The sequence below is a fragment of the Electrona antarctica genome (genome assembly GCF_951216825.1).
Source record: "Electrona antarctica genome assembly, chromosome: 11".
Classification (NCBI taxonomy): domain Eukaryota; kingdom Metazoa; phylum Chordata; class Actinopteri; order Myctophiformes; family Myctophidae; genus Electrona; species Electrona antarctica.
The window spans coordinates 23,540,850-23,557,037 of record NC_136792.1 but is presented as its reverse complement, the minus strand read 5'-3'; the positions used below and the strand labels follow the sequence as shown (position 1 = coordinate 23,557,037).

At 40.0% G+C, this 16,188-nt stretch overlaps 1 protein-coding gene across 1 annotated transcript; it reads left to right on the top strand.

Moving 5' to 3' along the window:
- Window positions 1–685: 685 nt before the first annotated feature.
- On the top strand, window positions 686–14,754 carry LOC306932431 (phosphorylase b kinase gamma catalytic chain, skeletal muscle/heart isoform-like). Its single transcript, XM_079514247.1, has 11 exons — window positions 686–899; window positions 2,738–2,881; window positions 5,563–5,741; window positions 6,795–6,849; window positions 6,956–7,021; window positions 7,593–7,756; window positions 9,287–9,377; window positions 10,557–10,710; window positions 12,621–12,746; window positions 12,919–13,308; window positions 13,365–14,754. Exons 2-10 carry the CDS (start codon window positions 2,799–2,801, stop codon window positions 13,183–13,185), a joined length of 1,185 nt encoding a protein of 394 aa, XP_079370373.1. The 5' UTR covers window positions 686–899; window positions 2,738–2,798; the 3' UTR covers window positions 13,186–13,308; window positions 13,365–14,754.
- The last annotated feature ends 1,434 nt before the right edge of the window (window positions 14,755–16,188 follow it).

Sequence of the window (16,188 nt, the reverse complement as noted above, 5' to 3'; positions counted from 1 at the left end):
GGTACTAGTTGGTCAGTCTTTCTATACTTAATACTTTTCTTTAGCCACTTTTTACTCTACTCTACTATAATTATTTGAAATGTTATCTACAAGCTCACAATACATCCGGACACATGGTGAGCTAGATCTGCTATTTCTTTAAAGGTTTGTCAAATGTTGGTAGTTGTACACTTATGGAGGGAATTCATTCATTCGATGAGTTCTGATACTATATCATGCCAATGCTTTTGCTATACTTTTGCTCGAGTGAAATTTTGATTAGATTACTTTTACTTGTAGTAGCCTACCACACAAAATTATTCGTATTTACCACAATTACTTATAGTTGAACTACTTCACTTGGGTAAACATTTTCTATTTCCTCCATGACTGGACAAAGTGGACATGATGTCCGCTTTCCTGGAAAGTTCATCTGTCGAACAACCTAAGAATCTCTATTTTTAGAATACCAGCCACAGACAAACCGTAAACTAACACCTGTTCTATATCGCTCTATTTTGTCGGTGCAACGGCAGCAAAGCACATTATTTAATGAAAGGTTTCATGTGAAAGATGAAATGTAGGAACACACCGTTCTGGGCTGGTAACAGATATAGGAACACGAGCTCCAGGGTGTTATTACTTGATTATGTGAGTCATAATGACTGAAGATTATGTAGGCCTACACGGTGAATGCTGATGGTCTGGTTATTTTTGGCGTCTGACATTATACTCACCCTGCGCAATGGCAGCGACCGGAGCTATGTTGACAGCACGTAGCCAAGCCTACCATACACCGGACCGGATGGTCTGATTCCAGCGTTGTTGTATTGTAGCTGCTTTATGACGGGGTTTTAATTATAATAATGGACTTGGAGTATATCTTAAATAATCGGGACTATTAATCACACATTCATACGGTGAGTGTTTCCTTGTTATTGTGCGTTTGCGTGATCGGTTCGTTCCTGTCATAAACACTGATATGCAGAAAGGTCGCATAATGGGTATGTAGACTACTGTAATATAACATTATTTATTTTCATTACTCTATCTGGACAACATTTCGTGGTCTGAAGCAATGCAAATAATTGAAGATGGATATCGTTCGAGGATGTTCTATGAATTCACGGCCAAATAGCCCTAGCCTGTTGAACATCATAGCCTACGTATTGTAACAATTAAATAATGGTAGGCATGTTTGCAATATAGCCTATATGCGAATTGAGCCTTTATTATTACGTTGGTTATCAATGTGTTTGCTAAATCCAAGGCTGACTGTCGGTGCCAATCGTGTCCATTTTGTTTAAGAGTAAACTATTATTATTATGCAACACAGTCGCATGAAATTTACTTCAACTTGTGAGGATGTGCTTTGAAATGTCACCAGGGCTGTCATGAACACCCTGTGCGGTATAGGGTGAGATACAGTATGTGGCACAGGCTGTGTCACATACTGTATCTATGCCAGCCATCTCTGTCTCTCACAGTCTCTGTCTCATGTCTGCCTTTGGAGTTAAACTTAAACCATTATAGGGCAGCCCACAGTAGCACTGCACTGTGACTACTGTCATTTATAGGAGCATTTCACCTATTTTCAATGTATCTTCATATAATGGTCCTCACTAATTTACACTATTTGCACTAATTTAACGAATTTGCATTTACTAATTTACATCTACTTAATCTGTGTCCAATTAGTGGGCCATGGACATGCAGTTCAGAGACCTGTCTGCTATCCTTTACATCAGTGGTTCCCAAAGTGGGATCCGGGGACCCCCAGGGGTCCTTGAGGGAGTTCCAGAGTTAAATTAACATTGGTCCCCCAGATAGAATGCCATTAAATGGGAGTCCGGCGTAGACTAATGCATGTCATGGGGGTCCTTTAAATTAAACGGGTTGAGAATGTCTGTGCTAGAGCTGTACAAATCTTCTGTTATGGATGGGTCCTTGGCATATATTTTCTAATGGGGGTCCACGGGCTAATTAGTGTCAATTTGGGGGTCCTTGACATGAAAACCTGGGAACCACTGCTTTACATTATTCACATTATTCATTCACTCATTCATAGGGATTTTAAGATAATAGAAACTACAGCCTTTCTCGTCCTGGAAAATTAGCATGCTCAAATAGTAACTATTTGCATTAGACTTAAAAACTAAAATAATTTAAATGAAATCTTGTTTGAATTTACCAAACCTGACAGTGCCTACCGATGATGTCACTGGTAGGCATGTTCCTGAACTGTCCACAGCCATGACAGCCCAGCCTACTTACATACTGTAGATGAAAATACAAATGAGCATTAGTGTGGTCCAAAGGCTCTGATGAGGAGTAGAAGATAAGTTGAAAACGGGTGAAGTCACAAGTGGTCCTTTAACCCTGTGTTTCTCAAAGTGCGATCAGGGGACCCCCAAGGGGTCCTTGAGGGGGTTCCAGGGGTTCCCCTGGAAACATTTGCAAATGTTGCATCAAAATCAAGCAATTTTAAACCTATTTACATCGGCTATTTTTAAAAATGCATGTGAATAATTTTTGAAACTTTTCAACAACACATCTTGTGTGCGTATCCTTGGCACAAAGTGTTTTCAGATGGGGGTCCATGGCCAAATTGATATTTGGAGATCCTTGACACGAAAAAGTTTGAGAACCACTGCTTTAACCAAGTTTAATTGTCAAACTGGCAAAGAATTGTGCACAATATACTGCAGTCCGTTTTCCCAACATGATGTACAAGTTACAATATGTGTTTTGTCTCCAGCCTTCTGACAGCTGTAGAGTAGCTCTGTTGCCGTGGTGACCCTCTCAACAGCCTCAACATCATGACCAAAGAGGAAGACATCCCTGACTGGGTGGGAGCCCAGGAGTTCTACGATAAATACGAACCAAAGGAAATCCTGGGAAGGTGCGTTTGCAAATCCTAACACCACAGGACACATGTGGCGACTGGAGACCCCCGGGGTTCCAGGAGGTCCCCAGCTAAATTTGTTAATATACCATCAAAATCCATTCCTGCACTATTCGAAAATAGCCAACCTATAAGCTCACAATACTTTTTTTTTTGGAAAAACAATAGATCTAAAAACAATTGCACACAAATCTTCTCTTAGGGGTCCTTAATTGATAATTTATGTAAAAGTACAGACCCAACAACACATACAGTGTACACTGTACAGTGTCTACAGTAGCAATATAGTCAGATTCATGGGGATTCTTTTTTACTCACTCTCATATACAAGCAGTGAAATGTTGGTGTGACACGTTACTTCCAACTTCCACGGGACAACAGTTATGATGTAATAACAATGGTAATACTAATGGTAATACTACTAGATGTCATTGAAGTAAAAAATAATAATTTGAATGCAATATTACAGGTAAAAACACTTAGCAATGGAGAATACTGCAGAATATAGGGGTAATTTAGTGGTTAGTATGGTTGATAAAATGTAGCCTATGTGCATTCGTGCAACAGTGTGAGCAAAAACTACAAGGGGTAGGGTTAGTTGTTCTTTTGGGGCGAGAATGATCGATCGGTGCAAAACTGTACACACACACACACACACACACACACACACACACACACACACACACACACACACACACACACACACACACATATATATATATATATATATACACACACACACACACACACACACACACACACACACACACACACACACACACACACACACACACACACACTCTCTCTGGATGCCAGAGCAGAACCTTTTTCTTTTAAACAGAATCAAAGGTTTTATGGTCATGATTCACCAGGATCCTGGATGGCTTGATTCTAGGCTTAGGATAATTGATATACATATTTTTGTAAATCTCTATGGTGAAAAATGAATTGGAAAGTTGTTTTTTTTTCCAGAAAACCACGCCCACTGCTACGCTCTATTAAGGAGCACATTTATCTAGTTGTTTGTGAGTTTCTTTGGTCTGTTGGCCTGATTTTGATTGAAGTATTATTAACAGTTTGCAGAATTACAGTGGGACGACACCATAAAGCATTACACTTGTTTACAATAGGGTCCACTATTTTCAATCCATCAGAACATTTAGAGACGTACAAATATGCACTTCTATATAGCCAAAAACAGGAAATCATCATAAAAGGGGAAAAAAAACATATACAGTGAGGGGGAAATAAAAAGGGGTGGTTGGGGGATTCAGATTTTATGGGGGCCAGTTTCGAATTGCAGCTGTCCGTAGGTGCCCATTGAGAGCGGTTTTGAAGGAGTCAAGGGATTCACATGTCTTAATGACTGTTGGTAGGGTGTTCCACATTTTTGTGGCATAGGAGCGAAATTAATTTAGTCCCTTGTTAGTGCCGAATCTGGGGTGCACATGGTTTGTTGAACTCCCTCTGGTGTTGTGGGTGTGGACTTTGTTGACATTAAGAGAAGTATTTAGACCGGTACATGGGTATCTTGGTGGTGTACAAGATGCTGTACTCTGTCGTCAACCCTAAGCCATTCCAACCGTGTCCTTGTTCAGTGCTTGGATAGACTGAGGCACATCATCTCTTGTTGAGCCTAGAGCCCCATGGGCTTCGAGACACCTCAGGCGCTCAGCCTGTCCATATACAAGATAACCATTCAAACATACTTCAAACAGGAGTGTCCTGGCTATTCGCTCCAAGCAGTTGTAAAGGCTGCTCATTGTAATTCTCCACCATTGGCCTGCAGAGGGCGGTGCTGTTATGTAAATCAATGAGGCCAGCAGTCAGTGTGAGTAAGCCTAGTTTGGGACAAAAGGTTTAGTGTGGAGGGCTGTCCCTGATTGGCCAGCCTGTTGATGTATTATGTAATTTCACACACAAGTTCCCACACTGAGGTCAAGAGGCCACTGGATGAGGCCATTTTGTTCCCCTGCTATTGGGTTCCTCACCGGGATCCCTGGGGCCCACACAACCCCACTGAAACCCCCACTGACCGACGAATAAAACACCCTGTTCACTGGTCCAGGGTCCTTCACACATATTACGTGACAAACATCAGGCACAAACCATAATGTATCTCCTTATATTACTGCCCTATTTTATACTTTATCATATCACAGTGACGCGCAAAAGTAGCGAGAATATCCTGCTATTTTCGTTCTTTTTGAAACATTCAGAATCATTTAACTTTCACCTATAAATGATGACATGACCAACTGCTACTTTTGATATTTTTTTATTTGAATCCTGAAAAGTAACAGTGAGGTTTCCACCCGACGGAGACGATATGTCATTTTCTTTGTTGTCTCCTAGAGGTTGTTATCATAGTCATTAATGTGCAGTAGCATTGCTATGATACAGTATTTCCCATATAACAAGAATAATTTATAAACTGGCTCTTGATATTAACTTTTGAGTTTATACCAAGTTTGAAGTTCAATTTTTTGTCACTACAAACATTGAATCCAGCTGCTAATATGAACAGATATTGGCTTTGGTATGTACAATTCTTGGGAGTGTAACATGCACACAGCTTAGCTTTGGTTTCCAGCTATTCCAGCTTCTGAGGAAAGCCAACTAACAAGTGCAAAATGATAGGACTGATGATTAAGACGTTTTGTGTCCTGTGATGTCAGGGGAGTGAGCAGCGTGGTGCGTCGCTGTGTAGACAAACGGAGCTCACAGGAGTATGCGGTGAAGGTCATCGACATCACCCCGTCAGACAAGATCACCAGCCAGGAGATGGAGGAGATCAGGGCGGCTACAGTGAAGGAGATCGACATCCTCAAGAAAGTCTGTGGAGAGGAAAACATCAGTAAGCACAACACACTGTGACAAATCGTATGACTTTGACTTTGACACTAGGGTGTAGCTCCAGTGTGGTAGGACTTCATGTGTTCAGCCTGTGGCGTCACTCATCCATGATGTCAATTATTCAAAAAGAAGAAATTAGCCATATGCCCGGGGACCCAAACTAGTGAAAATAGCAGATCCACAAGTTCAAAAAGTGGCGCGAAAATAAAATTATTTATGGAAATAAATGGATTTTTTCTTTTTATTTATGAAAAACTCGAATAACTTTAAATGCAGGAAATGAAAAAGAAGGGGGATATTTACTCACGACCCATGTTTAGGAAACAGTGATCTATGTCTATGACATCCATACAGTATGAGGTATGACTCCAGATTTGGGCAAGATTTCATCATTACCCGATTCCAATTTACCGGTAGTTTGATTATGAAATGATGAAAAATGTGCTTGCTGAAAAAATAAATAAATAAAATAAAACATGAAAGAAATGCATGGCAGTATACTTCTTTGGCTTACTGGCAGTGAGACACAAGACATTTAGGTGCTGACCAGTCCAGTGGTTTGTGAGATTAGCTCTAGACAAACACAGAGCCATGCCTATAATTTCACAAAGCACTGGACTGGTCAGCGTAGAATTTCTTGTACTCGCTCTCAGTAGTCCATGGAAGTACATTTCTTAAACTATCAAATTTTGTATATACCCTATATATTAATTAAATGGAGATCTGATCGTGATGAAACTTTAAAAAAATACGGAGTTGACTGACTTGATAGTCATGATTTCATAGTGCTGACACCATAGACTGGCCTCAGGGAAGCCATACTGTTATTAAAGGCTTCTTATAAAAGGAGACTACAGTATTTCATTTTCACCTAAAATGAAGGTGGATTGATTGACATAATGTCCCGCTATTCTGCTGATGAGGTTAGTTAGTTGTGTATACCACAAGTTTTAACATGCTCTCTCTGCTGGCTGACCCACATACTGTAGATACAGCACTGTACAGTTGTTTTTGAGTTGCTTATCTAATCACATGCCTTGCATTGTGTCTCCAGTACAGCTCAAAGACTGCTATGAGTCCAAAGCCTTCTTCTTCCTGATTTTTGACCTGTAAGTTTAAACGTTTGAATTAGATATAGAGATATCTAGAGCAAACGGTGTGGCCGGGACCCCTTTTGGAGAGCGTTCCAAACGTGTGACACTATTTCTCTGGCAGGATGAAGCGGGGAGAGCTTTTCGACTACCTCACTGAGAAAGTTACCCTGAGCGAGAAAGAAACCAGGTCAGCATTTTCTTCATCTTGTTATGACTGTGACAAACGTGAGTTGAGATCACTTACAGGAATATTATCTAACTGTCAGTTTAACCACTTAAAATGGTATTTCACTTTAAAGCACTTCTGGGATCTACTCTGACTTTTGTAGGCACCCCAATAAATGATTCGATATTTAGGTTTGATATGCATTTGAGGTTTGATATGCATTTGATCAGACACGCCCCACTCCTAACTAAGCCCATTCACGCCCATGGAACCAAGCCCTTGAGCGTTGATGTGTTTTCATCCATGCTGATACTTTTGAAGTGCTCTGTTTGTGATGTCACCACGTTTAATAGGACAATCATCAGTCATCAGAACCAGAGAGACGTGTTCAATGGAATTTGACATTTAATGGGCTTATAGGAGAGACTGTGTCTGAGCTTATGAATATCAAGTCAAACTCAAAACTAGCAAACCCGCTTTAAAAAGTAAACTAAAACTAATGAAAAATGTTAAAAGTTAATAATGGTTTTGCAGGAACATCATGCGAGCTCTAAAATGAACAAAAATAAAAGTTCTAATAACCATGTTTCAGGAACATCATGCGAGCTCTCCTGGAGGTGGTGAAGTTCCTCCACTCCCAGAACATCGTCCACAGAGACCTGAAGCCTGAGAACATTCTGCTGGACGACCACATGAACATCAAACTCACAGACTTCGGCTTCTCCGTCCAGATCCAACCGGAACAGAAGCTCAACGGTCAGTGGTAGAGCACACATTGAAAATCCCACATTGTTGAAAGTACTTGTTCTGTGTTCCTGTGGCTTATTCTCTTTTCATGATGGCACACAGACACAGCATTGTTTGAGTTCAAAGGTATTTGTATAGTGTCTTTTCAGAGTTCAAGGACACATACAAAAAAGCAAACATCATCACTGGCTCTTTGATACATTTCTATTGTGACTTAAAGTGTGTTGCATGATTGCGCATGCGTTTTAAACAATGGAGTCAGTCAGTCAGTCAGTCAGACCCAGGGCCTAGCAGGGTCTACCACCAGTAGAATCTAGATAAAACATACAGTAAGTACTGTTAACCAGTAAAACTCCCTGAGGGCGAGAAGCGTGCACGCATCCGCTTGGGTGACGACAGACTGCTGGGCGAGTGCTGGCACTTTGGCATGGGGGTTCAGATAAACATATGGAATGAATTTTGTACTGGCCATATATGGAGCGTGTCTTGAGTGTACAGGGTTTGATGAGGTCAGATCAACATATAGAATGTCAGAACAGGAAGAACGGGTGGGGAAGGATCAACATATGGAATGTCAGAACAGGTCAGCTCCATATACAGTATGGCGATATACTGTAAGGGTTTATAAAACAAATGAACAGCATGCAACACACACATTGTATGAGAGGAGACAGTGTAATCTCCAGCTATCAGGCTGTGTCAAGGAGACCGTCTCTCCTCATGTATAATATCACAAATAATGGACAAAGATTCAATAAGACCTAAGGACAGCTATTTACAAAATGTAAATAATAACAGTGCCAAGATATCCTGTTAAAGAGTTACACTGTGACATCCACTTGTGGGATACAGGCCCACAAGTCATGTTGTAGTTCGGTGGTCACCTCACCACCGAAAATCCAGACTATGAATGAGCCTTAAGAAGTGGACTAGGATCAAATAGATACAATTTAGAATTACACCTTCCCTGAGTTACTGAGCTAGGAATAGGATAAAATATACAGAACGTAGACTATACAGAAAAGAATGGATGAATTGCGAATAACCAAAGTTATCCAGAATATATGTAGCAAAAGAATGCAAATGATAGCAGTACTGTATACAGTATGTAGCTGACAGTATACAGTGAATAGCTGTGGAGGCCTCCTTGCTTGTTGTTGTTACACAACCATCTTTCTTCTCTGTGATCCTCTCTAACAAATGTTAAGATGCAACTGGACACTGTCAGAGCTAAGAGCTCTCTGCTGGTGTCCCGGTCACTCTGGGGTACGTTGACCTTTTATACTGCGCACCTCCTTTTTATAGGAGGTAATGTGCCAGAAGAGCATTGAGACCTGGCTGCAGCCATGTTTGAGGAAAGGAATTTAATGTAGAAATGTCACTTCAATAAAGTTTGATCTGTGGAACATCGACAGCATTCATAGCGTTTTATATTTATAGTGTATGCATCATGTTGGCATTTAATAAAGCAAAAGCGTATGAAACCAGCTTACTGTTTAGCCATCTAATTTTCATGTGTGTGGTTCATATTGAATGCAGAGGTATGTGGGACCCCTGGCTACCTGGCTCCTGAGATCATTGAGTGTTCCATGGACGCCAACCATGCAGGATACGACACTGCTGTTGATATGTGAGTGTTTCTCAACAGACCTCATTCATCTAAACGCCAATCATCTAGCTCAGGGGTTCTCAACGTTTTTGGCTGGGGACCCCTGGAAATGCTTTGGCCATTTCTTGCGTGTCTCTCGCATATCTCTGCCTGCTTCAAGTAACTGTATTGTTTTCACTCACTGTTTCCAAACTGTTTACTGTGTTTACAGACAGTGGTGTATAGTAACTACCTTTGGTCATTTTATCATCTACTTGGGCTTATGTGAACACCCCAGACATTTTTTAAGTTGCTTGATTGCAACCCCCGCCCCCTTCCTATACAAATTTCAAACTCCATTTTAACCATGACAGATTCATCAAAACACCTTTTTTCTGGTGACTGATATTGTCCTAATACGTGTAGGGCCGTGTTGTCTCATTTCGGGTTTTTTTGTTGAAAAGAATGAGGAGGAATCAAAAATAATTATTAGAAATAAATGAAAATTGTAAATGAAAAAAAACACGGCCCCTCACGTATTAGAAGGACAATATCAGTCAATAGAAAAAAGGATGGGTGTTTTCTATGAATCTAACTGGTTACAATGGAGTTTACATAGGAAAGGGGCGTGTATGATAAAATGAATATCAAATATCTAAATGGTACTGAAGCGAGCAACTTAAAAACTGTCTGGGATATTCACATAAACCTGAGTAGATGATAAAATTATCAAAAGTTTTTTTTTTAAAGTAAAATATCCCTTTAAGTAACATTAGGTGTTTTTACTTTCCAATTTTCCAATTTTCTGTACTTTTACTTCTACTCCACTACATCAGAGGCAAATATTATGCGTTTACTCCAATTACAATTATTTGACAACTTTAGTTACTTTTATTATTTTTTATTACAAAACACATATTACCCACTTTAGCCCTATATACATTTCGGCCATCTGAAAATAACCGATCTACAAGATCTATGTATCGCAAATCTGCTATTTTTAAATTTGTATACATTTTATACATTTGAAAACTTGTGAAATGGGACAGTCGGCATTTCTACTCTCTCCGTACATTTTCATACAATACCTTTGTACTTTTACTCAAGGAGGTAATTAATGTGCCTGAACAGAAGAGCACATTACGTATTTCTATATCGCAGTATTGATACTTTTACTTCTGTGAAAAATGTGTGCACTTTTTCCACCACTGGTGTTTCCAGATGGAGTTCAGGGGTGATCATGTACACCCTGCTGGCAGGCTCTCCTCCGTTCTGGCACAGGAAACAGATGCTGATGCTGAGAATGATTCTGGCGGGAAAATATGACTTCTCCTCTCCAGAGTGGGAGGACCGCTCAGATACTGTTAAAGACTTGGTATGGTGTTATATAACTAATTACTACTACTACTATTCTACCCCCCCCCCCCCCCCCCCCCCCCCCCTCTTCTGTATTTAATTCACGAATGCATTCATTTGATTGTAGGCATGAGTCCTGACAGAATGTATAATATTAATCTTATATGTATTTTATTAAAAATGAATACAACGTACGTCATATGTACAGTACATATATTGTTTTAAAGGACCATACCAGTCTAATTCTGACTTCTCACTCAGCCTACATTTTAAAACATCCTTCACTGCTGTTCATGTTGAAACTTCACAGGAAGAAAAGTAGATAATTCACCCTTTTGAAAGTCACCACACTGTTTTATCTCAAATTGCTGTATTCAAATTTCAAATTTACACATCGACCTATGAATATGCCTGGAAAAATAGTTAAATGCAAGTGCTGTTTTAAGGTGAGTTAGCCCCTCCTATATTTAGCTATTAGTGTAGATTTATGTCTTACACAAACATTAAATTCCCATTGACAATGAATAGAGAATTTTACATCATAGTGTCTGAGCAAATCGGCTTAGTGTCGATTTTTGTCTTAACACAAACATTCAATTCCCATTGACAATGAATGGAGAATTTTACGTCATAGTGTCTGAGCAAATAGGCATATTGTCTATTTTATGTCATGATGATGAGAGCGCCCCTCACTTCACACGGGTGTGATTTTTTAAACTTAATTTGTATCTCTATAAGGAGGCTTTTAACGATACAGTGAGTGTTGGAGAGGATCTGACCATGGAACAATGGGCTGTCTGAGATCCCCATACTAGGAGTCAGTAGTGTGACACGGCTTCTTTTGAAGAGAGAATAAGACCCGTCAGCAGGTGTAGGAGTTCAGTTCAATCATCTTTACCCAGGTCCTAAAAACACTGCAAACAGACAGATTGGATAACGAGTCGTTGGCTACGGAAGGCTATAGGTGGTTCGGATAGGCACATGAACATAAGCAAATACTCAATTGGCTGGTGGCGACTAGCAACAACACAATACCCTAATCTGGTCCGTAACTAATATTACCTGCAGTGGACCGCCTGCAGACGTAGGACAGCAGGCAGCGCCTGAGTCTTTTTTCAGTGAGTTTTAGCTTTTAATAAAGCCCAAATTTAAACAACCCCGAAAAGCAGAAGGTGAGGGGCGCAGTGAGGGCAGTATTTATATCACCTCTTACGTTATAATTTACTACCCTAAACAAACAAGGACTTTGCTGGCAAAAAATTACGTCATTCTTAACTACCCTAAACAAACATTAAAAGTCCATGCATAGACTTGGCTGTCACACGATGTAATTTCGAAAAGCCATGCACCTCCAAAAACATAGCAATGGTGGAGGTTTATCTACTATGTGACTGATGTTGACAAAGGACAATGACATATAGTAACACTGGTATGGTCCTTTAAATATTTATTTAGTTTCTGTCGGGTGGAAATCTCATACTGTGTCCAAAACTGTTACTTTTCAGGATTCAAATTCAAAGATAGCAAAAGTAGCAGATCTACAAGCTCAAAATGCGTCGCTTCGTGACGCGTTTCAAGCTTGTGCATCTGCAACGTTTTAGTTACTTGTTAATTTGTAGATTTTGATTATTATTACAAAACATACATTAACCACTTCAGCCCTATATACTGTACATTTCGGCCATCTGAAAATGCTTTTGTGTGACGCTGTAGTATGATCAAGTAGGGCTTCTCTCAACGAGAGATAAGATAAGAGGTTTCTCTCAACGATTTGAGACATACTGTACAGTAACAGTCATTTCTGAGGCATGATTTAACGAAAGTGTTGAGGAGATGCTAGGTTTGCTGTGGGTCAGATAACTAGGATGTTGATGTTTTTTATATTTAAGTGAAAGTGTTGATGAGATGCTGTGATTCTCTGTGGTTCAGATATCCAGGATGTTGGTGGTGGATCCTAAGCAGAGATACACGGCCATCGATGCTCTCAACCACCCCTTCTTCTCTCAGTATGTGGTCAATGAAAAACGACAGTTCAGCCCGTACAGGAGGTTCAAGGTAAGATGCAACACAGTAGTTATTATTTAATGCTATTTAATAATACATGTTATGCTCGTAAGCATAGTCAATCATTTAATAATAAAACAAAGAACGAGTCAATAATCTTAACATAATGGCTCAAGCTGTGAGTGTGAGTAGACAGTGACATTCTCATGTGTTGTGTCACCAGGTCGTCTGCATGACGGTACTCGCCGTCATGCGCATCTACTGTAACTACCGCCGGGCCAAGCCAGTCACCAAGGAGGTGATGAAGAGCGACCCGTACGCCGTCAAGCCCATCCGCAAGATGATCGACGCCTGCGCCTTCAAGATCTACGGCCACTGGGTGAAGAAGGGACAGACCCAGAACAGAGCAGCACTTTTCGAGAACACTCCCAAGGCCATCCTGCTGGCCATAGCTGCCGAGTCAGACGAGACACCCCTCCACACGTGGTAGTAATACTGTCAAACCAAATCCAGAATGGTAATTTCAATTTCACAGTATTTTCCTGTGTTTTTCTGGGGATACAGCACTTAATTGTTTGCTCTAACCCAAGTAAAGCTTAATTTATTCTCTGTAGTATGACCATAGACTGTAAAAAAAAAATAGAGTATGACAGAGCTAACAATATGGAACATTTCGAGGTGTTAGCTTGTAGATCACTCCTTTTAGCAAGTAATGAATTAATTACATGAAACGGAAAGAGCTGGTCAAAAAGTGAGGGATGTAGAATTGAGATACAGTTCTGTTTCTTTCTTTTTGGGCAAAGTAAAGTATTTTCCAGGGCTACTACCCACTACCAGTCCAACAGAATGGTTGAAGTCCAAGGCTGTGTTAACGACGTGACTAAAGCTAAGAGGACATTACTGTAGGTCGAGAATGGAAGATCTTCAATGTTGCATCATGTATGTGTGTTGTCTAGCATGGGAATTTACTGTCTACTGTCTACTTGGCAAAAAGCCAAGAATGTTTGTTGTTAATTGATGAAGTTTTGTTTGGAAAAACAAACAAATCTATGCATTGATTTAAAGTTAAGAGAGTCCCAAGTTTACTGCATGTCATCTAAGACTTTGTTAGTGTCCTGTCCACAAAGAACAAATATAGATTTCGGGTCATGGGTGATAAACGCTCATCGCACAAATATTGTGCAACTAAGTGTTGCGATTTATGGACACCTGACAACATTTCTGACAATCTCAGTAGGTGATCTATCAAAAATATATAAAGCCTAATGTCATGCATGAGTGCAATGTAGATCGAATGTAAAGGTCATTGTTTTGAAATGATTGCATGATGGAACCAAGTTGGAAAGAAATAATTTTCATAACTCTTACAACATAATGGTAAGCATTTATCTGAACTGTGAAGCATTGGCGTAGTTATCAAAGTACCGTAATACTGTACCTATGATACACTGTGAATAAATATTATAGCCATGACATCAGGCAGTTAACTAGAAAAGAGCCATAAACCATACAGTATTTAGATTATTGTATGCATTTTCATGACTTCTCAGATAAGCATAATGTAATGAACATATTACTTTTACTGGTATTGCTCCGAATTGCAATGTACCACATACTTGAAATGGAGTTAAAGTTGTAGGCTGTGTGGTTACTGTATGTTGTGGACTTATACATTATCATGGACTAAGTTACACGCGGCTACTGTAACACCTCGAAAGGGAGTGAATGTTGTAAAGCAGCAGTCTGTGATTCTTCTAAGACAAAATCCCCGCTTGGCCATGGGGGCTATTGCACTTTGAGATTTTTCAGGCATACTTGACACCAGGGTCTAATGTATCAATGGAAGAGTAGAGAGACCACCTCCAACCACTGCACATGTACAGTAGTTATATCGTATTAACATACTCTAATAATTCAAATAACCCTTTATTCATTACAATAAGTTCCGGATTGTAGCTTTAAGATGAGTGTTTGGTTTTATGTGTGTGTTCACATGTTGTGTGTTTCAACTGCCATGGTACTTGTGTATTTTATTTATTTATTAAAACATACAATTGTGTTCAAAGAGTCAAGTCACTTTATTTATAATTATATAGTATTTAGTCGTATACTTTTCATGTTAAATTAAACAGAACCATAGAGCACGTACAAATCCTTTGTGGTCATTTAACTCTGTTGAAATGGAACCAAATGGACCCTTACGGTTCACTTCGGAGTTCAATTTGACTGTGTATCCGGAAACCAGTTAGAGAAACATGTACACACAAAAGAGTGGCACAACCTTTGTTTCATCCATAACAAAAACATTCACATTGTAAACAGTCATTACATGTGGGGGGGGGGGAGAGAGAGAGAGATGGGAGTATCCAGGCAGAAAATGAGGCCTGCTGACAATGAATGTGTACATAATTAATGTTGACGTAAATAATCAATGATTTACTTTGTCCTTTGCTCTGCTGGTCGTCATGTCATGCTTCCCCAGTTTCTAGGATTCCATGTACTGTTGTCATCTGGTAGTCATGGCAACATTCGTCCACCAACTGCTCTCCTCTTCATTCACCCTTCATTGATGACACGCGTCTGTCTGTCCTGGAGGTTGAATACACTGTAGTGTAGTAGCTGAAACTGAAACCCAAAAACTAACTGTAAACAAAAACACAGAATGAAAACTAAACTGTACAATGCAAAACTAACTAAAATAAAAGTTAAAACAAAAGAGTAGCATATAAAATCATCTGGGTTTGAGTTTTTCCACCATCATATCTGTGTTCGTCATTAATTCTTTCATCCTTCTGTTTTTTTAGCTTCAATAATAAATTAAAAACCTGAAAACCCCCAAACTAAGACTAAAGCTAAACTAAATAAAAACTACTAAAACCAGTCACTTCCAAAAACAAACTAAACTATAGTTGATTTAGGGATTCCTAAAACTACTTATGCACAAACTAACAAAAAAATCACACCCGTGTGAAGTGAGTGGTGCAACTCCATGTGGGGGTTCCCGGGAGGGAGTTCCAGGCCCACAGGAACGCACCCAGGGTGCCGGCCCGGTTCTGGCGAGCCGCCCCGCGTCCGAAACGGTAGAGAAATGACAGAGTTACTGTGTGGCGGTCCCTCTACTGTACTGTACTGTCACTGTACTGTACTGGCACACCCGAAAGCATCATATACAGTTAATACGTGCGTGTGTGTTTGTGTGTGTGTTAGGTTGCGCACAGGTGGTGAAAAACAACCATGCTGTTTCCGTGCTCATACCCACCCACCCAGACACCCAGCCTGCCAGCCAGCCACCCACCCACCCACACACACACACATAGCCCCGTAAGGGAGTGGTTGCACCACTCAAAAAATAAAAATAAATAAACTGAAATCAAACACCATACTGAAACCGAACTAAAAAACAAAATGAAAACCAAAACCTAAAGAATTTTCCAAAACTATAACACATCACCTCCTCCACCAATGGGATGACGCATCTAGAAGTCCATCATCT